A 27,733-nucleotide genomic window follows, 5' to 3' on the forward strand; every position below is an offset into this window, starting at 1 on the left:
GTTCTCCTTGCAAAGCCCAACTTTATAATAATAATAATCTTTATTTCTACAAGTACATGTACAAGGTATACAGTCCTAGCTGACATCAATAACTTACCATGTAGAAAGCCCATTGTTATACAGAGCATTTCGGGCAAATTAGGTCAATTTTGTCCCCCAGGATGCCAATCACACCAGTCGACTACAATCAAGTACCTATTTTACTCATAGGTGAACAGGGACAGCAGGTGTCTTAAGGAAATGTCCTAAAGTTTCTCCCTGTACCAGGGATTGACCCCTGGACCTGTGTGAGAGAGCTGAGTGCGCTAGCAATTGAGCTACAGGACACCCTTCAACACAAACAATGTGATATTTGACTGAAAGTGATTTAAGCCAGTGCTGACCTGTTTTGTTAGCTCATATTATAATAAAACTAAGCACTAAACCCACAAGGGTCATACAGCACTGCATTGTTAGCTCATAAGTTCATTCTACACATTATAACCTTCATTTAATGCACTAACAGGGAAAAGGATGTCTAGTAATGCTGATTGTACATTATTATAATCAAAAAGCATTAAACTCACTAGGGATGCTGATTGTACAGTACACTCAAATGTTAAAAAAACTAAATAAAAGCACTACAATACTCTGCTCCATACATAATGCAGATCAGGCCCTGGTCCACCATTATTATTATTGTAATCATGGGGGAGCACTAAACCCGTAGGATTATACTGTGCATGTGGGGGGAAGGGGTGGAAGGTATTCAGGCTCAATTCAGGGAAGTGGAGCACATATCCAATTCCCTAGATCAAGAGCCCCTCACCAAGGTCAAAGAACTCCCTTGAGGGATGTTCCACCATGAGGCCTGGTCACAGACCAGGTTGTGGGGGCATTGACCCACAATATACATTGAAAATAAAGTAGTTAAAAATGGTTATTTTATTTACCTTTCGTGGATTTTTTTTTTTTTTTTGCAGTGACAATATTGTCCGTTATTTCTGTAACTGATCATTTGCCCTAACAATAACTGACAATCCTGTATCCAGTGAATTTGAGCCATTATTTCTAGAATTAGCCACCCCAAAGGATTTTGTCCATAATTTTCAAAATCTATAAAATGGAGGTCAGTTAAATCAAAGTTCTACTTCTCTTTGCCAACAGCTCCTCTCAGCCTTTCCTTCAAGGAACATTCCTTGACAATGGAGAGGAATTCTCAATCCAGGAATAAGACCTGACCTCCCCTTCCTTGAGATAAACCTGATTTTTTTCTCTCCCTATGTGCTGCATGACCCATACGTTTAGCACTATCCATAATAATACGCTCAACCTTGCTATGATTCATAACCTGCAAGGGTTCGGTGCATTTTGTGATTAAAAATAATAATAATGCAAAAAACTTTATTAATAGAGTATATATTGTATATATTTATAAACTATTATAATAATAAATATAAATAATTTACTTACAATCTAAGTGATAAACTGTATAAATCTACTTATGGTTGTGGGGGCAGAATAACTGGTTTTATCTTTGGTGTAAAAATACATTCTCAACTCTTGCAACATGATTTGCATTCCATAATTTTATCACTCAAAAACAACAAGACACTTATTTAATAAATTTGCATATATTACATGCATATTTGCAAGGTGAAGGGTTTTAACTAAAAAAAATAAAAAATAAAAATTATATTTAGAACACACAAAGGCATAAAATAAGCCTGATAAACACTGAATGCAATCACAAAGAAAATGAACAAATTTCATCAAGAGTACACAGTACATCCTGTGGTACAGAATTTATACATTTTAATATTTATTTTAACTCCTTAAATCAGCAAGTGTATTACAAATGATATAAATTTGAACTGTTACTGATAGACATAATCTCGTGTTACACTGTGTCCCCATTATTGCTTATATTAAAGGATTAGACATTGGCAAAATTATCAACAGTAAGTCAATTCTTCCCAAGAAAGATTTAATACCCACTGTTGCAACAGTGCCTTGTCAAGAAGTGAGTATTGAGCTTAGCTGAATGGTGTAAAACAAAAGCAAGCGTTCAAGCAAGTTTCAGGTCATGTTGCATATCAAGCCGTTCTTTCAACTTTAACTTTGTTATACCAATGCTTGCATTACTCAACTCCATGCCCAAAAACAAGAAAAAAATGGCACTAATTCTGGCATTACACACAAAACATGTAATGCATTATCTATTAGTCATAGAAATTAAGGCATAGAAACCTTGTACTAAGTAGCAGTTTATAATGATTCTAGGTGATACCAAAATTCCTTTTGTGGACAGAAAAGATTCTCGAGATCCTTATTTCTGAACAAAGAGTAAAGTTATAGAGCAAGTGGAGGTAGTTAGTGAGTAATTAATGGAGTAGCAATAAAAATAGCTGTGGCAAGACACGTTTGGTAGGTATTAGGATCCCAACCATCTTCATCTGACCTTCACTTCAGGCACTATCAAGAAAATGAAGCGGCTTGTGCTAACATCCATACCAGATGTAGGTTTGTAGCATCAAACAAGCTTTCACTATCACCAGATTTTGTCGTGCTTTCTTTTACTACTTTACTCTTTTCTGTTATTTCCCATCTTAACAAATCTTACTCACTGATTTTAAAAATCTTCAAGCTTGCCACCAAGAGGGCAGTGAGTATGGTACACATAAAACACAAGATTTAAGGCCCAGGGGTACAGTACCACTATTTCAAGATTCTTTTTTAAATCATTGTAGGTTAAAGGTCATGTTTAAAATTACATTACAAAGAGGTTTTCAGATTTTGCTAATTTTTTATTATTTATACATTGCTATTAGTTCAATATAAATACACAAAAATTCTTAGAGCGAAGGTTGGAGATTTAAAGTTTCTTCTTTAAATTTCAGTTCGTTACTGATGTAAATTTCAGCATTAAGGCATGACAACAACAGAAATCATTTTTGCAAATAGTGTATTCTGCTCTTTGTGAACTTTCCATGCCTCCTCCTACCCTAGACAATGTATATACCAGTAATATGTAAATGCATACACTTTATTCATTTTCCTTTAGATCTTTTGTAATATTTTGGTAAGCCTGTTTTGAAATTTTCTTTTTCAGTAATGCAGTCAAAAGTTCTTTCAAAGTACATTTGAACTTGTAATACTGTATAGGATATAACAGTAAAAATATACAACATTTTCTTTGTGAATGATTTTTAAATCTTATCCAAATACAAGTTTAACTGTGGAACAGTTTGTATTTATTTACCAACATTCCATTGATCAAATGTTTCTTCATGCGGTTTTATGAAGTTATTTACACTACTTGTTTTACAAAACTTTTTCTCCAGTTGAAATTTTTGTATTTAAGATTACCCAGTAGCACTAATACACCCAGATTTTCATTAAAAACAATAGTGGTGAATGCCATTCATTAAGTGTACATCAGACCAAACTGCAAAACTTCAGGGATAAAAATCAAGAATAATTGTGCAAAAATTTGCACATAATTAAGTTGTTTAATTATATTTAACTTCAGTTTTGGCTTGTATGAAACCCCAAAATGTGAAATGTAAATACAACATTGAGAACAGTTTACGAAAGTACTAGTTTTGGAGATTAGTGTTATGTGAAGTTTAAGAGAACTCTCTACACTGATTCTCATCTAGTGTGGTTTTCAAATTACACAACTTGCCAACGTCACCATATGTATTTTCTTATCAACTTCCATACAAAGATTTCACTTGTATTGACCCTGTTCAGTAACTGCTTTACTGTATGCAGGATTTAAACTTCAGTTAGTTACAAACTCATGAGAACATCATTGTAAATGGCTTTCTCCTTGTCTGGGATCACCCTGCCCTGATCAAAAAATAGCTAACTTGTTAAAGCAATCAGAATTGAAAGAATTTTTTTTTTAAGTACACCAGCCATCTCCCACTAAGTTAGGGCAACCCAAAAGAGAAGAAACACTTTCACCATCATTCATTCAATCACTGTCTTGCCAGAAGTGTGCTGAGATCACTATTCAGATAACCCTTCACAGTGCAACACTATAAGAGAAAGGTCTTTAGTATTTCAATATTTTTTATAAATATAAAATAATACTGTAGTTCAAAACTACTTTACATATTCATCAAATACGTATATACAGTGGTACCTTGGGATACGAACAGCTCAAAACTCGAACAATTATGTATGTGTATTATGTAAGTGCTTTTGTAAGTGTATTTTTGGGGGGTCTGAAACGGATTAATCTACTTTTCATTATTCGTTATGGGAACAAATTCATTCGGTAACGGCACTCTAACAGCCTTCTGGAATGAAATAAGTTCGTATCCTGTGGTACCACTGTATATATTTAAAATTCTTTGGTGTTGGATTAGTTGTAGAGTAAAAGTTTTACTTTAGCCAAGGTATTAATGTTTTCAACATTAATTAAGGATATTTTTTTCATGGAATTTCTGTTTATCAAATACAGTAAGAGAAGTCATAATACTGCTGGTGGAAGAATTCACAAGCAACCAATAAACTGGAAGTAAACATTCAATATTCCCATCTGTCTTGGACAATTATCAAGTTGCAAGTGATAGTTAATCAGGATAAACTGAAATGTAGTTCAGTTTTCAATCCAATTTATGAGTTAGTTGTGAACAGTAATTAATTTATATTCACGAGATTTATATCATAACGTTAATGGTACACAATATTGACAAGATGATGAATTAGATATATATACAACTCCTGGGTATATTTATTTAGAAAAAATAAAGATACCCAGATATTGCAAGTGTCTAATTTATCAAGAGTTTTAAATCCCTGAAGCTTTACAGTATGTATATAATTTCATACAAAACTCTTGAAAAATGATGAAGCACCAGTGTTTTTAGAGCATAGTATTCTGCATCTGAGACCACATTACAAATAATCATCCAAAGTTAAACCTGAAAGAGAAATAACATACATAGAGGTTATGTATGATACTGAATTTCATGTACTGCTTGAAAATATGAGAAAAATATGCTTTATAATATTAAATCTATTCAAAAGAGTAATTAAATGCTAGTAAACTTAATCTTCTCTACTTAGATTTTTATTCAAGCACAATAGTGCATTATTATTATCTTTTACAAGAAGCAAGTTCTATTAAAATATTAACTGTCAAAGGTTATTAATTAAAAACTTGTGCAGCAGATTATACCTGTTCCATTTGCAGGTCAAAAGGTTCCTCATCAGAACCAATAAGACTCTCAATATTGTAAAAGGAGGCATGAATAATAATGATGACAAAACTTGCACCTGGAATAAAACCAAATAATTAATCAACCTTCTATAACTTCATTATCTTTCAGTTCTTTAAGTTACAAATGTTTCTGGAGTAACAAGTACAATTTCCACCTGTCTGTAGTCTACTGCACTAAGAACCTTAAAAATACCTATCAAATTATGTACTGTAATATACAATGGGTCTGTGAAATTTGTAACTTTGGAAGTGATAAAATTTCAGTAATTGTTCTTTTGTTATCTACAGTATTTTCTTATGAATGACAACAAATAATATTGAGATATTCAAGAGTTCATAAAAAAATATAATAATTTCAGGGCAAATATTATGTGATACTTCTTAAGCTCTGAAGCTCCTGACAATGTAAATTTATCAAACATTTTTGCCACAAATTATTACAACGAAATTTTTGTGTATGGCAAAGAAATCTGTGCATTTATCTTGTGTAAATTTGGAAAGACTGAGATTTTGGTGATCAAAAGATACTTTGGACAGTCGTCCGATTCATTCCAGCACACATTTGACTCGACATGCTGATACAGTGGACCCTTGAATTTCGTCCCCGTTGAATATTGTGAATTTTGGAAACTGGCGACTTTTTTTGTCAAAATATTGGCTAGATTTTCATGATTTGGCTTAGAAATCGGCGGTCATATAAAACACCTCCTGGTAATGGACATTGCTCCTGCTCATCCTCCAGACTTGGAAGAGCAAATGGTGAAGAGAGTTTAATTTCATCACAGTGAAGTTCTTGCCCCCTAATACCACTCCTCTCCTCCAGCCCATGGACCAGCAGATCATTTCAAACTTCAAAAAACTCTACACCAAAGCAATGTTTCAAAGGTGCTTTAACATAACCTCGGACTCTGAATTGACACTAAGAGAGTTCTGGAAATATCACTTCAGTATCCTCCACTGCATAAACCCTATAGGTAAGGCTTGGCAGGGAGTGACTTCCAGGACGATGAACTCTGCTTGGAGAAAATTGTGGCCAGAATGTGACCTCGACAAAGATTTTGATGGGTTTGAGGCTGACTCTGACAATCCTATGGCAGTTGTGGAATCTATTGTGGGATTGGGGAAGTCACTGGGGTTGGAGGTTAGTGATGAGGATGTGAAAGAGTTGGTGGAGGACCACAATGAAGAGCTAACCACTGAAGAGCTGCTAGACCTTAATCTGCAACAGCAACAGACACAGCTCAGGAAATTGCTTCAGAGGAGGAGGAAGAGAGGGAAGAAGTTGCTTTCTTCAGAGATTAAGGAGATGTGTGCAATGTGGACTAGGATGGAAAGATTTGTGGAGAAGCATCACCATGACAAAGCTGTTGCAGACCATGTATGCGACATGTTCAATGACACTGTCTCATTTTAGGCAAATTTTAAAGAAACGCCAGAAACAGACCTTTCTGGAGCAATTTTCTGAGCGACAGGGGTCCAGTGATTCTCAAGCTGGTCCTAATGGCATTAAAAAACAAAGAAGGGAAGTAGCCCCAGAAAAGGACTTGGTACCTGAAGCCTTAATGGAAGGGAATAACTCTCCCAAACAATAGTAACTCTTTCATCCTCTCCCCTCCTCCCGTCTTCCACACATGAACAACTCTTCAATAAAGGTAAGTGTGTAGTTATTATTGTTTTATCCATGTCTCTTTTTTTGTGTAGAGAAATGTATATTTAATGTAGAAAAAAAAAAAAAAAATTTTAATGCTTTTGGGTGTCTGAAACGGATTAATTTGATTTACATCATTTCTTATGGGAAAAATGGTTTTGAAAATCGTGAATTTTGAATTTCGCCAGACTCTCTGGAATGGATTAATTAGAAAATTCAAGGGTCCACTGTATACTATTGCATTTGGTTTGTAAGAAACTATGAATGATTGGAATAGTAATATAGAAATGATCACTATATTAATGATATCCTAGGTAGTAGGTTGGTAGACAGCAACCGCCCAGGGAGGTACTACCGTCCTGCCAAGTGAGTACAAAACGAAGCCTGTAAGTGTTTTACATGAGGGTAGGATTGTTGGTGTCTTTTTTCTGTCTCAATAACATGCAAGATTTCAGGTATGTCTTGCTACTACTTCTTACATTTAGGTCACACTACACATGCATGTTTTTTTTTTTTTTTACCAAGTTGGTCATCTCCCACCGAGGAAGGGTGACCCAAAAAAAATGAAATCCCCAAAAAGAAAATACTTTCATCATCATTCAACACCTTCACCTCACTCATACATAATCACTGTTTTGCAGAGGTGCCCAGAACACAACAGTTTAGAAGCATATACGTATAAAGATATACAACATATCCCTCCAAACTACCAATATCCCAAACCCCTCCTTTAAAATGCAGGCATTGTACTTCCCATTTCCAGTACTCAAGTCTGGCTATATAAAAATAACCGGTTTCCCTGAGACCCTTCACTAAATACTACCCTACTCACACTAACAGCTTGTCAGGTCCCAAATACCATCTGTCTCCATTCATTCCTATCTAACACGCTCACGCATGCTTGCTGGAAGTCCAAGCCCCTCACCCACAAACCCTCCTTTACCCCCTCCCTCCAACCTTTTTGAGGACGACCCCTACACCGCCTTCCTTCCCCTACAGATTTATACGCTCTCCGTGTCATTCTACTTTGATCCATTCTCTCTACATGACCAAACCACCTCAACAACCCCTCTTCAGCCCTCTGACTAATACTTTTATTAACTCCACAAATCCTAATTTCCACACTCCGAATTTTCTGCATAATATTTACACCACACTCTGCCCTTAGACAAGACATCTCCACCACCTCTTCGCTGCAGCATTTACAACCCAAGCTTCACACCCATATAAGAGTGTTAGTACCACTATACTTTCATACATTCCCTTCTTTGCCTCCATAGATAATATTTTTTGTCTCCACATATACCTCAATGCACAACTCACCTTTTTTCCTTCATCAATTCTGTGGTTAACCTCATCCTTCATAAATCCATCCGCTGACACGTCAACTCCCAAATATCTGAAAACATTCACTTCTTCCATACTACTATCCAATTTGATATCCAATAAGGAATATCCGCTAGGAATTTTTATTGACCTAAGAAAAGCGTTTGACATAGTAGACCACGGCATCCTACTCCACAAACTTGACCACTATGGTATAAGAGGCCATGCGCTTGCATATTTTAAATCCTACCTTTCTAATAGGTGTCAGTATGTCACCATTAAAGACACAGCCTCATCAATACGGCCACTTGATACTGGAGTTCCGCAGGGAAGTGTCCTTGGACCCCTACTCTTCCTCATTTACATCAATGATCTTCCAAACATATCTCAACACCTGAAACCCATTCTCTTTGCTGACGACACGACTTATGTCATCTCCCACCCTAATCTTGCCACCCTCAACACCATTGTTAACGAGGAGCTGCTCAAAATATCGACTTGGATGACAGCCAATAAACTTACACTTAACACTGGCAAAACCTACTATACAGTATTATGTTTGGTAGCAGAGCAGGTGTTGCGCAACTTAACACTAAGATCGACAACACTCTAATTGCCAGACATAATGAGGGCAAATTCCTTGGCCTATACCTCGACAACAACCTAAATTTCAGCACCCATATCCAACACATAACAAAAAAAGTATCCAAAACGGTGGGGATCCTCTCCAAGATACAAAACTATGTACCGCAAACTGCCCTTCTCACACTATACCATTCACTTATATATCCATACCTCACCTATGCTATCTGTGCTTGGGGTTCAACTGCAGCAACACACCTAAAGCCAATAATAACCCAACAAAAAGCTGCAGTAAGAATAATCACTAAATCCCATCCCTGGCAACACCCCCCCCCACTCTTCACAGATTTAAACTTACTCCCTGTTCAGAACATCCACACTTACTACTGTGCAGTCTATATCTACAGGACCTTAAATTCCAATATTAACCTTGACCTAAAATGCTTTCTTGATAGTTGTGACAGGATCCACAGGCATAACACCAGACACAAACATCTCTATGACATTCCCCGTATTCGACTAAACTTTTACAAAAATTCAATGTATTTCAAAGGACCTAAAATCCGGAACTGCAGACACATTCGTCACTTTCAAAACTACAGTTAGAAAACATCTTATCTCCCTGATCCACCCCGACAACTAACTACATGATAACCACCTGGTGGTTCAAAATTACACTCACCACCCACTGACTATAAACCCAGAAATACTAATCTTAATCTTAAAATAATAAATCCTAACTAGTCATAAGTTTGCCTATGATACTCAAATATAGACACCTTGTATTGTGCCAAAACAAAAGCATTCACATTGCTAAACTCACAAATTATGATGTAGTCACTTAGCCTTAATACTATAATCTGTAAGGATTTAGTGTTAAGAATTAATCTAAGTCTGCTTGAAATGCCTAGCCATGCTAGGTGTCCTAGTGGCCCCCTCTGTAATTAGTATTTTAGAACCTTTTAACCACAAAATACCCAAAACCTGTAAACCCCACATTGTAACCATTATAGAGAATAAACTTGAATTGAATTTTTCTTTATCTAAATCATTTGATACCCTCTTTTCTATGTTCACTTTCAACTTTCTACCTTTACACACTCCCAAACTCATCCACTAACCTTTGCAACTTTTCTTTAGAATCTCCCATTAGCACAGTATCATCATCAAAAAGTAACTGTGTCAATTCCCATTTTGTATTTGAATCCCCATAATTTAATCCCACCCCTCTCCCCAACACCCTAGCATTTACTTCTTTTACAACCCCATCTATAATTATATTAAACCACCATGGTGACATTACACATCCCTGTCTAAGACCTACTTTTACTGGGAAGTAGTCTCCCTCTCTTCTACACACCCTAACCTCAGCCTCACTATCCTCATAAAAACTCTTTACAGCATTTAGTAACTTACTACCTATTCCATATACTTGCAACATCTGCCACATTGCTCCCCTATCCACTCTATCATATGCATTTTCTAAATCCATAAATGCAATGAAAACTTCCCTGTCTATCTAAATACTGTTCACATGCTTCAATGTAAACACTTGATCTACACATACCCTACACACCAGTCTGGGTTTTCTTCCATTTTCTTACTTGTTCTTGTTCTTGTTTATTTCCTCTTATATCCATGGGGAAGTGGAACAGAATTCTTCCTCCATAAACCATGTGTGTCATAAGTGGTGACTAAAATGCCGGGAGCAAGGGGATAGTAACACCTTCTGTATACAATACTAAAGTTAAAAAGAGCAACTTTTGTTTTTCTTGTTGGGCCACCCTGCTTCGGTGGGATACGGCCAGTTTATTGAAAGAAAGAAGATTAATGATGAGTAAGACAAATGTGCAATACCTAGTAGCTTTATTAATGAAACATTTCACCTGTACAACACTTTTTTAACCCAATAAAGAGTTGATTTTTCACAATGGAGACAGTGGAAGAAGCAGCAAAGAGAAGTTTGTGTTCAGTCTCTTAGCCTGAAAGAAGGTGCTCAATCCTTTAGCCTTCATCTATCTAAAGAATAAGGGATGGAACACCTTAAAATTACCTCTCATTCTTCCACTGTCTCCAGTATAAAAGCAGCCTCTTTATTGGACTGAGAAAAATCTGCAGTGGTACCTCGAGTTATGAACTTAATTTGTTCCAGAATGCTGTTCGAGTGCCGATACCGAATGAATTTGTTCCCGTAAGGAATAATGTAAATCAAAGTAGTCTGTTTCAGACCCCCCAAAATACACTTACAAAAGCACTTACAAAAATACACTTACATAATTGTTTGAGTTGGGAGCTGTTCGAAACTTGAGGTACCACTCTATAAGGTTGACTAGTGAAAATTAATTTTGTTTTGAGACTAAGGAACAATGTTAAGCAGTGATGATTAATGGTATTTAGAGTAAAGATGTTCTGGGATGAACAGAAAAAGGTGATGATATGGCATTGAAAATACAGTGGACCCCCGCATAACGATTACCTCCGAATGAGACCAATTATGTAAGTGTATTTAAGTAAGTGCGTTTGTACGTGTATGTTTGGGGGTCTGAAATGGACTAATCTACTTCACAATATTCCTTATGGGAATAAATTTGGTCAGTACTGGCACCTGAACATACTTACGGAGTGAAAAAATATCGTTAACCGGGGGTCCACTGTATACACAAGATTGAGTAGTAACGATGAATGGGATTTTGAAGTAAAGATGCACAGGACTAAATAGTAAAGATGAATGGGACTGTTTCCATGGGGAAGTGGAGCAGAATTCTTCCTCTGTAAGCCATGCGTGTCGTAAGAGGCAACTAAAATGCCGGGAGAAAGGGGCTAGTAACTCCTATGTACATTACTAAAATTAAAGAGAGAAACTTTTGTTTTTTTCTTTTTGGGCCACCCTGCTTCAGTGGGATATGGTCAGTTTGTTGAAAGAAGACAGAAGAATGGGGCTGTGAAGAAAAGATGAACAGGGCTGAGAAAAGATGAAAAGGACTGAGTAAAGATGAATGGGGTTGTGAAAATGCACAGGGTTGAGTAGTAAAGATAAATGGAGCTATAAAGATGCATAGGGTTCAGTAGTAAAGACAAATGTGGAGTAAAAGGGCCAATTCAGACTAAACAATTATTATTACTTTAGTATTTTAATTAATATACTTGTGACAGTATTTCAAATGTTCTCTTACCCCCTCCAACCCAGCCCATGACCAGATTTCCATCTTGACTGCTTGATCAACAAGACTGTTGCCTTTAAGTTTACTTGGCTCACAACCTGGCTGAGCATGAACTTTCCTTTTTTTGGCAATGCTTCTTTAATCATGATAATATATATACTTGCTACATCTTAATGCTATACTGCATATGGTATTAAAGACTTACCTAGAACCCAAAAGAGAACAGCACCTGCTCCTGCTATGTAGAAGACAGGCAGAGACAAGACTCCTACAGCTGTGTACTGGTGAGCAAGTGACACCTCATGACCTCCAACAATGATCTTCTTTTCTGCATTCTTTAATGAGAGGATGTAGCAAGCACCCAGTGAGGCAGCAACAGCAAGCAGGAGCAATGGGGAGGTTATCCTAGAAAGGAAATTTATATTGGCCGTTATATAAATAGTACAGTTAACCCCCGCTTTACGATCAGCTCCCAATGCGACCAATTATGTAAGTGCATTTGTACGTGTATGTTTGGGGGTCTGAAACGGACTAATCTAATTCACAATATTCCTTATGGGAACAAATTCGTTCAGTAATGGCACCTGAACATACTTCTGGAATGAAATAATATTGTAAGCCGGGGGTCCACTGTATACTGCTACAAAGGAAACAGGAGGAAGCAACAAGTAAATGAATATTTAATTTTCCAAGGAAGTACCTAGAAAAGTGTTACAAAGATATAATAAGTTTTTAATCCTTTAATGGAAAAGCCCCTAATTACACAGTATTGTGGGCAGCTTAAACTATATGTAAAATGAATTAGCAGGCTTTACTACCTGAAATGAGCAACAATAACATATTAAAACATATAAAAATATTGCATCCAAGAGACTGGCTTAGTTTGAGAAAACAAATGGGAATTCTAAATCTGCCTATGCACTGTGTTATGGTGTCTTCACTTGTAAAGAGGCAAGTACATTTGTTTTAACTGTATTTGCTTGGCTGAAGACAAATGGCAGTAAACAATTGATTTAACAGACCTTCCTTGAACGGACTTTAGACAAGGTCTGCCGGGTCAAATGATTCAGAAACCAGAAAGTCCACTGGTTACAGAACTGTCTGTAACCAGTGTCTCACCTATATCCACCACAACCATCATTATCAGGCACCTGCTCCTCCCTATCAGCTTGATAAACTGAGGGTTTACTGTACTGCTCAGTATTTGTGATACAGTAGGACCCCTGTAGCCACGGGGATACATTCCAAGGGCCTGCCATGGATACCAAAACATTGGATAGTAGGAAACCCTATAAGTCCTATACATACCTATTATAAAGTTTAACATAAAATATGCACAATAAGTGGAGAATTATCACTTTTCACTGATGGGAAGCATTTCAAGGCTTTCTTAGGCTTTGAAGAACTGCCAGCTTCTCTACTTTTGGGCCATTATTGTGCAAAATTAAGAGGTACTTTTGGGCCACAATAAACCGTGGAGAACTGAAACCACAAATACCGAATCAGTGGATATGTGGGTTCTACTGTATATCACTAATGTTCATTTAGGCACCATTATCCAAACCTATTCTGACAGATTTATGAATGTTTTCAGATACTTGGGAGTTGACGTGTCGGCGGATGGATTTATGAAGGATGAGGTTAATCATAGAATTGATGAGGGAAAAAAGGTGGTGCGTTGAGGTATATGTGGAGTCAAAAAACGTTATCTATGGAGGCAAAGAAGGGAATGTATGAAAGTATAGTAGTACCAACACTCTTATATGGGTGTGAAGCTTGGGTGGTAAATGCAGCAGCGAGGAGACAGCTGGAGGCAGTGTTTAAGGGCAATGTGTGGTGTAAATATTATGCAGAAAATTTGGAGTGTGGAAATTAGGAAAAGGTGTGGAGTTAATAAAAATATTAGTCAGAGGGCAGAAGAGGGGTTGTTGAGGTGGTTTGGTCATTTAGAGAGAATGGATCAAAGTAGAATGACATGGAAAGCATATAAATCTATAGGGGAAGGAAGGCCGGGTAGGGGTCGTCCTCGAAAGGGTTGGAGAGAGGGGGTAAAGGAGGTTTTGTGGACAAGGGGCTTGGACTTCCAGCAAGCGTGCGTGAGCGTGTTAGATAGGAGTGAATGGAGACAAATGGTACTTGGGACCTGATGCTCTGTTGGAGTGTGAGCAGGGTAATATTTAGTGAAGGGATTCAGGGAAACCGGTTATTTTCATATAGTCGGACTTGAGTCCTGGAAATGGAAAGTACAATGCCTGCACTTTAAAGGAGGGGTCTGGGATATTGGCAGTTTGGAGGGATATGTTGTGTATCTTTATATGTGTATGCTTCTAAACTGTTGTATTCTGAGCACCTCTGCAAAAACAGTGATAATGTGTGAGTGTGGTGAAAGTGTTGAATGATGATGAAAGTATTTTCTTTTTGGGGATTTTCTTTCTTTTTTTTGGGTCACCCTACCTCGGTGGGAGACGGCCGACTTGTTGAAAAAAAAAAAAAAATTATATACAATACTGCACATCTATCTAGAAAAGCAATAAAACTGCACCCTTCAAAGGGAGAATGCCTGGATGCCAGTGAATGGCTCTTGATTAAAGGAATTCAAGAAACTCTTCCTTGAATCAAACTTGAGTACTTCCTATTCCCCATGTGATGTATGACCCCTACATGTGTGATGTTAAAGACATGTATTTTGAGTATCAGCTTACTCCTTTAACTATAGTTAATTACCAGGAGGTACATATTTAATAAGTGCACAGACTCTTAACACCAATACATATATAACACTGAGAGGCTAAAAGAAACAGCAACAGAAATTATATTTCACAAACACTGTAGAAGAACAGACTACGATCTTACAGGCAGTATATGATGAGGCCAATGAACACAAACATGTAGTTGGACTGGAAGTAGTCAACATTCTTGGCCAATCTTTTGCTCCATCGCTGTGCATTTGGTGGAACCTGAAACAAGCACAACTTTAAGTGCATGGGATTATTAACCCTTTGACTATTTCGGTCATATATATACGTCTTACGCGCCACTGTTTCTGACGTATTTATATGCGTAAATTCTAGCGGCTTCAAATCAAGCGGGAGAAAGCTGGTAGGCCCACATGTGAGAGAATGGGTCTGTGTGGTCAGTGTGCACCACATAAAAAAAATCCTGCAGCACGCAGTGTGTAATGAGAAAAAAACTGACCATTTTTTTTATTAAAACGCCGAATTTGAGGTGTATTTTCAAATAGTATTTATCGTTGTATTCTCATTTTCACGGTCTCAGGTGATAAAATGGAAAACATATTACAGAATTAAAGATGATTTTGATTACTTTCACGATGAAAACGACCTTGAAATTGAGCTCAAAGTAGTGGAAATGTTCGATTTTTATCAGTGTTCAGGAGTAAGCAAATCACACCACATGTCCAATACACTTCAACTGGGGAGTCTAATATTCTTTCACTAGAGCACTGATATTATTTATACCATTTTTACAATAATGCAGTAGTCTGCATAACAGTAAATTTTGTATTTTTTTGTATGAATAAAAAATAAAAATAGAAAGCAATAGTAATATAAGAGGGGCCTAGAGACGTGACTAATGAACAGAGGATATGTTATTTTAGTGCCAAGAATGTGTACATTGTTTATTCTGGATCCTATTTTGAAATTGGCATCTTTTTTAATTTGCATGAAATTGGCCAAATTGCCAATTTCTAACCACTTTATTGGGTAGTTCAAATTGCTAAATGGGCAGTTTCTAGTATTCAACTAATAGAAAAAATGGATTTCTAAAGAAACAGCTATGAGTTTGGCCAACTGGAACAACGGAATTGGCCAAAAACAGGGCTCAAAGTCGGCGAAATCACCGATGCGTATATGTCGCCGAGAGCTAACTTCGCGGGAGCATAATTCCGTGAGTTTTCGACCATATTTCGTACTTTTGGTGTCATTACCATCGGGAAATGATTCTCTATCATTTCATAAGCAAAAAAAAAAAAAATTTTCCCAAAAATTTATCGACAGAATGACAGTTTCAGAAAGGGGCCTGTGACAGTCAAAGGGTTAATATGCATGTCAAATATTCTGAATAATGTTTGGAAGCAATGCTCCCTCTTAATTTGTTCACCCAAGTGCAGAATGAGTCATGCACAGTATGTCAATATAACAGAAATATGTGGTTGTGTACTACATGCAGAAACAAACTACAGGAGGTCCCTGCTTATACAGCAGGTTAGGTTCTGGGCTACAGCTGTAAAGCAAAAACTGCTGTAAAGTGAATTATAGCTTTTTTTCACTTTCAAATGCATATAAAACCCTTATGTTAATACTATCATATATTAAATGAGCAATAGAGCTAAAAAATGCATATACAGTACACACATCACTTACCTTAAAATATTTTTGTCCTTAGTTTATATTGAGTGGTGAACATATTCATTGTAGGAAGTCTGAATAAATGAAGAATGGATATAACTGAAAACCTCTGCATTAGAGAAATGCCATAAAGTAGGACCCTCCTGCATGTAATATGAATGTAGTTTTTAAAGAAGCCTGATTTAAGGCCAGGATTTCTTGCTGACTACCTCATCAACCACAGCGATGCTGCTAGTGGACTGTAAGCCCACAGTTTGTTGATAAAATCTGATTAGCAAGGTTGTGATGAATCCGTCACAACCTGGCTGATCAGGCACTTATAGGTGATAGTGGTCCAGTTTCCTCTCAAAAACTTCTCTTCCTTACAGCAATATTTTTTTTTTATACCTGCTGGTATTAGATCACATATGTTGATAAAATGTTCTCTTATTGTGCTAAATGACATTCCATCTATTAGCCAACTATTACAATACAGTATTCTGTATATCCCATTGGTAGCCTACCCCTTTGGGTAGGCTCTGCTTAACACAAACTGAAACAGACCAGTGTCACTGACATGTATAGTATGCAAAGTTATGAAGAACATTATCAGGGAAAGTGTGGTGGACCACACAGAAAGGATTGGGCTCATACATGACAATCAGCACGGCTTCAGGAATGGGAAATCCTGCGTCACAAACCTACTGAGTTCTATGACAAGGTAAGTGTAAATCAGGGTAGATTTCCAGCAACTGAAGTAAATGTCTGCCATTCATATTTAAATAAATTTTTGCATAAATGCTATTCCTAAATTTTTTTTTTAAATTTAATTTTTGCATGAAATACTGAATAGTGAATGTGCCATAAAAAAAAAAAAACAGCAGTTTTTAGAGAGCTGTGAAAGGGTATTGTATGATTTAACCATACATTCTAGTACCCTAATAGTTTCCCCTCACCTTGAATTTTTGTGTGTTGACAAAGACCAGCCAGGGCCGAACATTTTCTCGACTGCGTGTAATCCACTCCCTGGCTGCTGGCGACGCCAGCTGCAGTTGCACAGGCAGTTGCATTAGGAATCTGAAGATAATGAATAACAAATTTCGTACACATAGAGCATGCAATACTGTGGTATACAAAATAATACAAAGTGGTCTACAAGTGTCATAAACTTATATTCCCCAATGATAATCATGAATATAATATGCAGTAGGCTGCACAGTGCAGTCCATAAAATTCAACTGTTATAACTCCTAGATATTATTTGCCACCAATAAAGAAACCTATTTTTTTTTTAAATCAAGTTGAAATCTGTTAAGATATCCTAAGAGGAGGATTGTACTGCCTGGTGTATCTTAACTATTAGGATAGTCGCCCCCACTGTAGGAGCCACTATGTTGATCACTAATGAGAGACAGTACCATACATGGGACAACATAACATTTGCTTTGAGAGACAGGCTATCCTGTCACATTCCAATGAGACAGACAAGGAAAAACTCTATATAACTAAGATATAGCTGAAGAACTTTGCAGGGGGCAGTATACTACATACAAATAACAGTACAACATACGTAGTTGAATGATAAATCAGATAAAAGTGTGCAAAGAACTGACTGGAATCTTACTGAAATACCAATAGCCATCTGATGACTAGGAGTCTTTAAAACCTATATGTAAAGCAATACTGCATTAATGTATGTTAAGGTAAGCCTCAGTCTTTAAGAAAAATCTAGGCTTTAGTCTACTCATACTCTGCAATGAATGATTATTTTATACATAATATGCTATACATGAATGTTACTACTATACAGAATACTATACAATAGTCAATAACTGTATTTTACTACTAATGTACAAGATCATTAAATATTTCAGCTTTTTAATATTTCACTATGTCACTTACATGCCACTTAAAAAATTGATAATGCATTATCAATGCATGCACACTGATAGTGCATTAGTGGTAGATCAATGAAATAATTTGCAAGAGGAAGTAGTAAGTGCTACAACTAATGAAAGCTTAAAATCTTTAAAGATCGACTAATTGTTGAAGACATGACACCACTGGCTTAGCTCCAATCTTGTGGCTATAGGTAGGTAATTACTAAAAGATAATCACAGTACATGTATGCTTGTTGAGTGCTCTGGTCACTGTCTTGCTTAACTATGAAAACACTGCACCCATCATCAAGACAGGAGAAAGGAAGACCAGCACTCCTGGCAGACTCCCACCACCAAAAGCTGACACTGCCACATGTGTAACCTTCACTACCACACCTGTACAGCCAACACACTGGCCCATCTGCACATTACTAACATGTGTGAGTCACTATGAGGCCAAGAACTAGAATGTAGTCTCATGCTGTGAAGGGGGTTTGCAGGTCATATCTTTATGCATAGCATAGTAAAAATTTTATTTATAAGTCCTCTAACTCACTCATGCTAGCACTTATAATGTATATACGTACTATTGTACATACGCAAGTACATTATTTGTACACATATCTTGAGTACAGATCAAGATTTTAAGAAAGCTTTTGGGCAAAAAAGTAGAGGAAGTCGACTTACGCATGCGTGACATTTTCAAGAAATTATAAGCCATGTATGTGTGCTTATCATACGCTCTAGATTCCTATTTCCTGAGGGAATCAAGGGCAAAGCAACACTTAGTAACATTATCTGTATTTTGCCTTTAATGTACAGTAAAGTACGTAGTATATGATTTCCATGATTCCCATGTATGCTACTCCTTATGTGTTTGTTAGACTAAACTCGGGATTTTTTATACAAATAAAACAGATATTGGGTGTACTCTATGCAAATCACATTCACAGCATATGCATTCTAAATTATTAATGTTCAATATTCCAGAATACTCAGTACAGTACAATACTTTGTCATTTGAAAAATTAGGAATTGACAAAAAGTAGAACACAGCATTATTACTGTATATTACTGCAATAGCAAATTACAGTATTAGCATTTCAAATTTAAGAGATAAGGTCAGACATAAGTAGGAGTCACCTTCACTAAAAGATTTAATGCCTGGAAGTGATTTGCTTAGTAACTTCTAAAATTTAGAGTTTATTATATACACAGACTGGTAAGAGACTCAATTCTAACTGCATCCAGATATCCTTGGTGAGATTTCTGACAAAATACAGTGAAAAGCATAAAAAAAAAGAAGAAAGATGTGTTTTATGATGTTTCCCTTGGTCACAGAATACATCAACTCATCAAAAAGATAGTTACATCATCTCAGTATACATACTAAGTTGATGTCACCTTGAATAACTTTTAACCCTTAAATTGATTTTACATGTTTTCGTATGTAAAAAAATAGTAGATCTACGTTCAGAGCACTACGTGAACAAATGTAGATCTATGTTTGGACAGTTTAAGGGTTAAAGGAGGTGATCATGATGTTGTAGTGCTTTTGATCCAAAGAACTGGAGTTACTGTCTCCTTCCTCAGCTTATACTACTTGATTACATTCCATTCCCAAGCACTACATGACCCCTTACAAATTTACCACTTCCCCACAAACATAATAATAAGAAATCTTGAACGAGAAAGCTATACACTATTTATAAGAAAGTTTGTCAGTGGGTGATATACCTTTACTTTTGAAGAGTTTTGAAAGTTTCACTACTCTCAGAGCCCGGCTATGGGCCAGGCTAGTGATGTTTCATAAAATACAGATGTTAACCCTCTTTGCTTTACTATTAATCTTTAACATTCATTTCTTTATTATCTGCCTTTTAATATTACTAAGGCATCATAGGAACATAATCATCTTATGAACTCACTGAGGCTAACAAAGAAACTATTGATGGTATTATTTGAACAAACTACACCTAATGCAATTAACAAGCTTATTTACTAAATAAAACATGTACAGGATAAGAATATTAATGAAATTTACAAAAGGCTCTCCATTACCCAATACTGTAATCCAGTGCAGCAAGCTTCAACAAAAGACACAATGTTCACACATCACCAGAAAATAATGAAAAAAGTGCAATTTCTGCAGAAAAAATAAATTAACTCTTTAGTTCGATGAAGGTTCTTCTCACAACTGTTGACTCACTTCTTAAAACCACTCTGCTGTTTGAAGCTATCCTCCATATCAAATGGGTTGGACACCTGCTCCTCTGACACACCTGCACCTTCACTGTAGCCAACACCACAAACAGTAAAGTGAGTCAGGTAGCATGTGTTCACATTAACAATTATTATAGGTCATTGAAAATTAATATTAAATACTGTATGTTATTTATATGAATTTATACAAATAAAGAGATCATACAACTACCTACTACCACTGTAATTTTTGTAGAATAACTCATGTTATATAGTACAGTATATGTATACATCTGCACAGTATATAGTACAGTACATATATGTATACACCTGCATTAATGATACAGTGCTGAATGTGCAAGTACATACTCTGTATTTAAATGTTTGTTACTGCCTACTTTCCTATACACAATTTTGATGTCCAATATACAATACAAGGTTACAAAGAAAATTTTAAAGGAATGAAGTCTTTTGTTATGCTGGGTAGCAAGGTATAGGTACACTGGTAAGAAATTACCTATCACAATGTTTTATCAGCTTTCTCTACCTCACAGTTATAAGCTTATTAGGTTTAAAGTGAATGTAGTTTCCCTAATCAGCTATCAAAGTAAATCATGGTATGGAAATCATGTTTAACATTTTGGCTGTGAGCCAAGGCCTGGATGAAAAAAGCCAAACAAAACATTATAAACCTTTATTATAATAACATTTTGCTTGAAGGAAGCTATCAGGTTACACAGAAAACATATAAACTACACCTTTATCTGACCAGATAATCAGGTGAAGACTGAATTGAGGACAAATAGCATAGCCCTGTCCTTACCTCACTCTTCACCAGACTGGACAGTCCATGAACTGTATGCACAAACACCATGATTAGCACCGTACCAGTAATCTAGATGAACAGCCATACTTCCAATACCAGAGAGTAAATAGAATAATAAATTAAAACTCCTGAAAAGTACTGAGATGGTCTTGATATATTGAAATGGAGATGCATAGAAAATATAAAGTTAGTAAATGACAAAGATCCCAACAAAATGATAGTGGTCAGATGAAGTGCAGTACTCTACATGCCTGTTACCTATAGCTGATTATAGGATAGCAGATGACCAAGGAGGCTTTAGGAAAGGTAGGGGGTGTGTGGACCAGGTGTTTACAGTGAAACATGTAAGTGAACAGTATTTAGATAAGGCTAAAGAGGTTTTTGTGGCATTTATGGATTTGGAAAAGGCGTGTGACAGGGTGGATAGGGGGAGGCAATGTGGCAAATGTTGCAGGTGTATGGTGTAGGGGGGAGGTTACTGAAAGCAGTGAAGTTTTATACGAGGATAGTGAGGCTCACATTAGAGTATGTAGGAAAGAGAGAGATTATTTCCCAGTAAAAGTAGGCCTTAGACAAGGATGTGTGATGTCACCGTGGTTGTTTAATATATTTATAGATGGGGTTGTAAGAGAAGTAAATGCGAGGGTCTTGGCAAGAGGCGTGGAGTTAAAAGATAAAGAATCACACGTAAAGTGGAAGTTGTCACAGTTGCTCTTTGCTGATGACACTGTGCTCTTGGGAGATTCTGAAGAGAAGTTGCAGAGGTTGGTGGATGAATTTGGTAGGGTATGCAAAAGAAGAAAATTATAAGTGAATACAGAAAAGAGTAAGGTTATGAGGATAACAAAAAGATTAGGTGATGAAAGATTGGATATCAGATTGGAGGGAGAGAGTATGGAGGAGGTGAATGTATTCAGATATTTGGGAGTGGAAGTGTCAGCGGATGGGTCTACGAAAGATGAGGTGAATCACAGAATTGATGAGGGGAAAAGGGTGAGCGGTGCACTTAGGAGTTTGTGGAGACAAAGAACTTTGTCCTTGGAGGCAAAGAGGGGAATGCATGAGAGTATAGTTTTACCAACGATCTTATATGGGTGTGAAGCATGGGTGATGAATGTTGCAGCGAGGAGAAGGCTGGAGGCAGTGGAGATGTCATGTCTGAGGGCAATGTGTGGTGTGAATATAATGCAGAGAATTCGTAGTTTGGAAGTTAGGAGGAGGTGCGAGATTACCAAAACTGTTGTCCAGAGGGCTGAGGAAGGGTTGTTGAGGTGGTTTGGACATGTAGAGAGAATGGAGCGAAACAGAATGACTTCAAGAGTGTATCAGTCTGTAGTGGAAGGAAGGCGGGGTAGGGGTTGGCCTAGGAAAGGTTGGAGGGAGGGGGGTAAAGGAGGTTTTGTGTGCGAGGGGCTTGGACTTCCAGCAGGCATGCGTGAGCATGTTTGATAGGAGTGAATGGAGACAAATAGTTTTTAATACTTGACGTGCTGTTGGAGTGTGAGCAAAGTAACATTTATGAAGGGATTCAGGGAAACCGGCAGGCCGGACTTGAGTCCTGGAGATGGGAAGTACAGTGCCTGCACTCTGAAGGAGGGGTGTTAATGTTGCAGTTTAAAAACTGTAGTGTAAAGCACCCTTCTGGCAAGACAGTGATGGAGTGAATGATGGTGAAAGTTTTTCTTTTTTGGGCCACCCTGCCTTGGTGGGAATCGGCCAGTGTGTTAATAAAAAAAAATAATAATAAAAAAATAATAATAATAATAATATCATCTTTATTTACTACATGTACATGGTATACAGGCCTAGCTTACATTGATGACATACTACTATATAGAAAGACCCTTGTTATGCTGAGCATTTCGGGCAAATTAGGTCAGTGTCTCAGGATGCGACCCGCACCAGTCAACTAGCACCCAGGTACCTATTTTACTGATGGGTGAACATAGACAACAGATGTAAAGAAAGACACCTAGTGTTTCTACCCTGGCTGGGAATCAAACCCAGGCCCTTGCTGTGTGATGCAAGAGCTTTAGAAACCAGGCCACCAGAGTCTGGGAATCACTGTCCACTGCAGCCTGGTCCTAGACCAGGCCTTTTGGTTGACAGCCAAATGAGACATCCTTCAAATCATTTTATGATTGCAAGTGTTATTAATAGAAATGCTCTAGAAACTTCTTTAAATCACCAAAAATTTGGCAATCCAATTAATAATGTAAGAACTGAAGCTCTAATCTTTTCAAAGACTGTCCTAACGGCTGTATATCATAATTCAAGAAAGTAATTGACAATCTATACCAAATCTATTTACATGTGGTGGTGCATAGTATATTATTTTTGGGTAAATGTTTAGTTTAGGGGTTTGAGTTATGGCATGGAAATGTTAGGTAATGTAACCTAAGGGAACTCTATCAGAGGAAGAGAGTACAGGATCAGGAGGATTGTCAGAGTCTGTCACATTAGTCTGGGTTGGAACATCATTATCATCACATACTAACTTCATATGATCTAAATGCGATTCTTTATACTGACCAGTACTAATTTCTCTAACCTTATACTTATTACCAGTGATATGTTCAACTACTCGATAAGGACCAACAAACTTTTGATCAAGCTTTGGAATTGCAGACATTTTGTTAAAGTTAGTCAGCATAACTCTTGAACCTACTTTGATTTTGGATGGCTTTGCTCGAGTGTTTGCGACTCTTGTAAATTCTGCTGTTGATTTATGAAGTGTTTCACGGATTCTTCTAAAAACACTTTGAGCTAAGCTGGTACGAGTTGCTATGAAATCATCAGGGTTGTAATTTGGTTTTGGATTAGAATATAACAACTCATAAGGCAAACGTTTATCTACACCGTACAATGCATAATGTGGAGTGTCACCTATAGAAACATTGTAAGCAGAATTTATAGCACACTGCACATCAGGTATGACTTCATCCCAAGTTTCACTGTTGGGATTGATAGTGGCTCTCAAGACATCAAGTACTTTCTTATTGGTTCGTTCCACTAACCCATTGCTGGCAGGATGATGAGGAACAATGGTGGATTTAGAGATCTTGTACAAGGTACACAAATTTTCAAGAATCTCATTACAGAATTCACCTCCATTATCTGTTACTAGGGACTTAGGGGTGGTATGCCTGCAGATAATGCGTTCTTTAAATGCTTTAGCTACTGTCTCGGCAGTCTTATCTGCAATAGGAACTAACTCACAATATCTGATGAAATGGTCTACCATAACACACAGATGTTTGTTGCCTTGGAGGGAACATTGGAAATTAGTTAACAGATCTAGCACAACTCTTTCCCAAGGTTCGCTAGTGGTTGGATACACTTGGATTGGATTAGGGCCATTAGCATTACCTTTATGTTGCATGCAGACACTACATTTCTTAACATACTCAGAAATATCAGTTGCCATACGAGGCCAAAAGTATTTCAATCTGGCTTGTTTTACTGAACGATCCATACCAGGGTGTGCAACACCTGGTACATCGTGAACTAGCTGTAAAGCTACATTCACTAGTGACTGTGGAATTACTTACTAACTGGTATACTCTTCTGCTAGGAGTACTCAACTCGGCTGTTCGATACAGTAATTCTTGGTTCATGACAAAGTCACTGATGGGTGCTGGTGGCTTCACAGTAAGAATAAGATCTTCCTGGAGCAGGAATCGAATCACACCAGACCACATGGGATCTGTTCGTTGAGCATTCTTTACATCCTCAGCACTAAATGGAGGGTCTGCAGTTACTATACTAACATGTCGCGATAAGGCATCGGCGACTACATTTGACTTGCCAGGTAAGTGTTCAAAGGTGGGATTGAACTCTTGGATAGTCAAGGTCCATCTGGCTAACCTTCCAGTAGGTTGTTTGTTCTGGAATAAAGGTATCAGTGGAGCATGGTCTGTCAAGACATGAACAGAGTACTGATAAATAATGTCTCGGAAGTGCTTTAAAGACCATACTATTGCTAAAGCTTCTTGCTCAGTTACTGTATAATTACGTTCAGCCTTTGTAAGGACTCGGCTAGCAAATGCAACTGCGTTGTACTTGCCATCGGTCTTCTGAGCTAGTATGGCGCCTATGCCAATTGAACTAGCATCAGTTGTCAGATAGAAGGGCTTAGAAAAATCTGGAAATTTCAAAATTGGAGCAGATGTTAGCTTTTCCTTTAGAGTTTGGAATGCTCTTTCTTGACGGGAGGTCCAAACAAAAGGAGCATCTTTCTTAAGCAACTCAGTTAGAGGAGCAGCTATGGAAGAAAAATTGGCAATAAAAGATCTATAAAAACCTGCTAAGCCCACAAAGGATCTTACAGCATCAGCAGTTTTGGAGTTGGAAAATTTAGTACTGCAGTTACTTTACTTTGGTCAGTTGTAACCCCTCTAGGAGTGACTACGTGACCAAGAAACTTAATTTCTGATCTGAAAAATTGACATTTAGACAGTTTGATCTTTAAATTGGCTTCTTCAAGCTTACCAAGTACTACATCAAGTCTTTTCAAGTGTGTATCCACGTCTTTAGACATGACGATTACGTCATCTAAGTACACCATAAGTGCATTACCTATGAGACCTCTAAAGATATTAGTCATGAGCCTTGAGAACGTGATAGGGGAGGATCGTAATCCAAACGCCATACGGAGGAAGTGATAATGACCTGTAGGAGTGGAGAATGCAGTTAGCTCTTGGCTGTCCTCGTGAAGAGGGACTTGCCAAAACCCTTGTAACAAATCCAGGGTTGAAAAGACTTTATCTCCGATGTTACGTAAAAGATCACCCAGTACAGGGAGTGGAAAGCGATCTGGAATAGTTTTCGCGTTTAACTTCCTAAAGTCAATTACTGGGCGCCAAGTACCATCCTTCTTAGGTACTAGGATCAAGGGTGCATTCCAAGGTGAATTGCTAGGTGCAATAACTCCATCATCAAGCATTTGATTGATCAATTCTTCTGCGACAGCAACTTGTGAATGAGGCATTCTGTACGCAGGTATGTAGATAGGTCTAGTACCAGGTTCAAGTGGAATATGATGGGACAATAAGTTCGTTATACCCATCTTCTCACCTGGTAAGGCAATGGCTTTACGACGTTTGTTCAACAAAGTCAACAAACGCTTGACTTCATCTGGGAAGTCAGTGGGAGCTAAGTCTTTCTCCTCAACTGGTGGAACAGATTGATCCAGTGAAGTGGATGAGGTCTCCCCGGTAGAAATAGCACCGACCCACTGGTCAGGTGGCAACTCATCCTCTACCTGAACAGGGTAAGGATAGTGAACAAGGTCAACAAGATTGGTATTAGCTCTGAGACGAACACTGTGACCAGAAGTGTTAGCTAGGAAGAAATGGATCTTACTATCTCTTACAACATGTAAGGATGGTTCAACAAATAAACCTTTTACTTTGCAGGAATCACTGTCAACTAGGATGTTATCACCTAACCTAAAACAACCCAATAAAAATTAACCTTACACAAGTAGTGGTAGATTCAGAAATGGTGTGTTTGCCTGCATCTGCTACTTCTTTGTTAAAGTTTGCTGGCCAGGCGCAATACATGACTCAAATGAACCACTGATTGCCTGATGCAGCATTTAATTCAATATAAATGCATTGTCGTTAATATCACAATAATAGTCCTTTGCACAAGCTATAACTATATTTTGACAGTATGGTTAGCTTGCATATGAAAAAATAAAATAATGGCCAAGTTGAAACCAGCCTCTACACTAGCTATTAGCTTTATCTTTGCATATTGCTGGCATAAACAAACAATACAATAATGCTAGGAGAGAAACAGGAAATTATTATAATAAAAAAGAAGCACTAAACCCACTAGGGTCAAGAAAAGATGAGATTTTCTTCGGATTTTTAACCCCGGAGGATTAGCCACCCAGGATAACCCAAGAAAGTCGGTGCATCATCGAGGACTAACTTATTTCCACTGGGGTCCTCAATCTTGTCCCCAGGATGCGACCCACACCAGTTGACTAACACCCAGGTACCTATCTGCTACTAGGTGAACATAACAACAGGTGTAAGAAAACCCGTCGAAATGCTTCCACCCAGCCGGGAATCGAACCCGGGCCCTCCGTGTGTGACGCTAGAGCTTCAGCCACTAGGCCACTTGGGCACCAAGTTCGAGGGAAATACATATGATGTGTCAACTCTCTCACATCTTTCTACAAATATTTCACATATTCATGCTGCCCTAAGTAAACAATAAAATAAAATTACAAAGAAAAATAATAGGAAAAAATAAAAAATGCATATGACGTGTCACAACTCTCTCACGTCCTTCTGCATACATTTTCCACACTCCAAAACCAAAGAGACATACCTGGATTGACGGAGCTCATAAAACCATCACCATTCTACCTTACCCTGACTTAGAAGAAGCCTTCAAATCACTAGGAAGGTCAATATCCCCCGTAATGTCTATCTCCACGTCACCTGGGCCTCCCGACATGTTGGTCAGGATTGTTTACACAGCAAGAATAAGTGAAAGGAGAGGTTGGTGTTGATGTAGTGTTGGATCT

At 37.5% G+C, this 27,733-nt stretch overlaps 1 protein-coding gene across 3 annotated transcripts; it reads right to left on the reverse strand.

Annotated features, from left to right (window-relative positions):
* Positions 1-1,369: 1,369 nt before the first annotated feature.
* Positions 1,370-27,733, reverse strand: LOC128687771 (prenylated Rab acceptor protein 1). 3 transcript variants are annotated; one of them, XM_070083629.1, is made up of 7 exons: positions 27,578-27,732; positions 20,371-20,454; positions 17,238-17,358; positions 14,786-14,889; positions 12,138-12,337; positions 5,174-5,271; positions 1,370-4,916 (listed from the first exon to the last, which is right to left on the reverse strand). In XM_070083629.1, exons 1-7 carry the CDS (start codon positions 27,661-27,663, stop codon positions 4,911-4,913), a joined length of 699 nt encoding a protein of 232 aa, XP_069939730.1. In that variant the 5' UTR covers positions 27,664-27,732; the 3' UTR covers positions 1,370-4,910. The 3 variants fall into 3 exon arrangements, with proteins under 3 accessions (XP_069939730.1, XP_069939733.1, XP_069939732.1); XM_070083632.1 differs by lacking the exon at positions 20,371-20,454 and having other exon boundaries at positions 27,578-27,733; XM_070083631.1 differs by lacking the exon at positions 1,370-4,916 and having other exon boundaries at positions 5,168-5,271.

The sequence above is a fragment of the Cherax quadricarinatus genome, chromosome 10, assembly GCF_038502225.1.
Source record: "Cherax quadricarinatus isolate ZL_2023a chromosome 10, ASM3850222v1, whole genome shotgun sequence".
NCBI classification, from domain to species: domain Eukaryota; kingdom Metazoa; phylum Arthropoda; class Malacostraca; order Decapoda; family Parastacidae; genus Cherax; species Cherax quadricarinatus.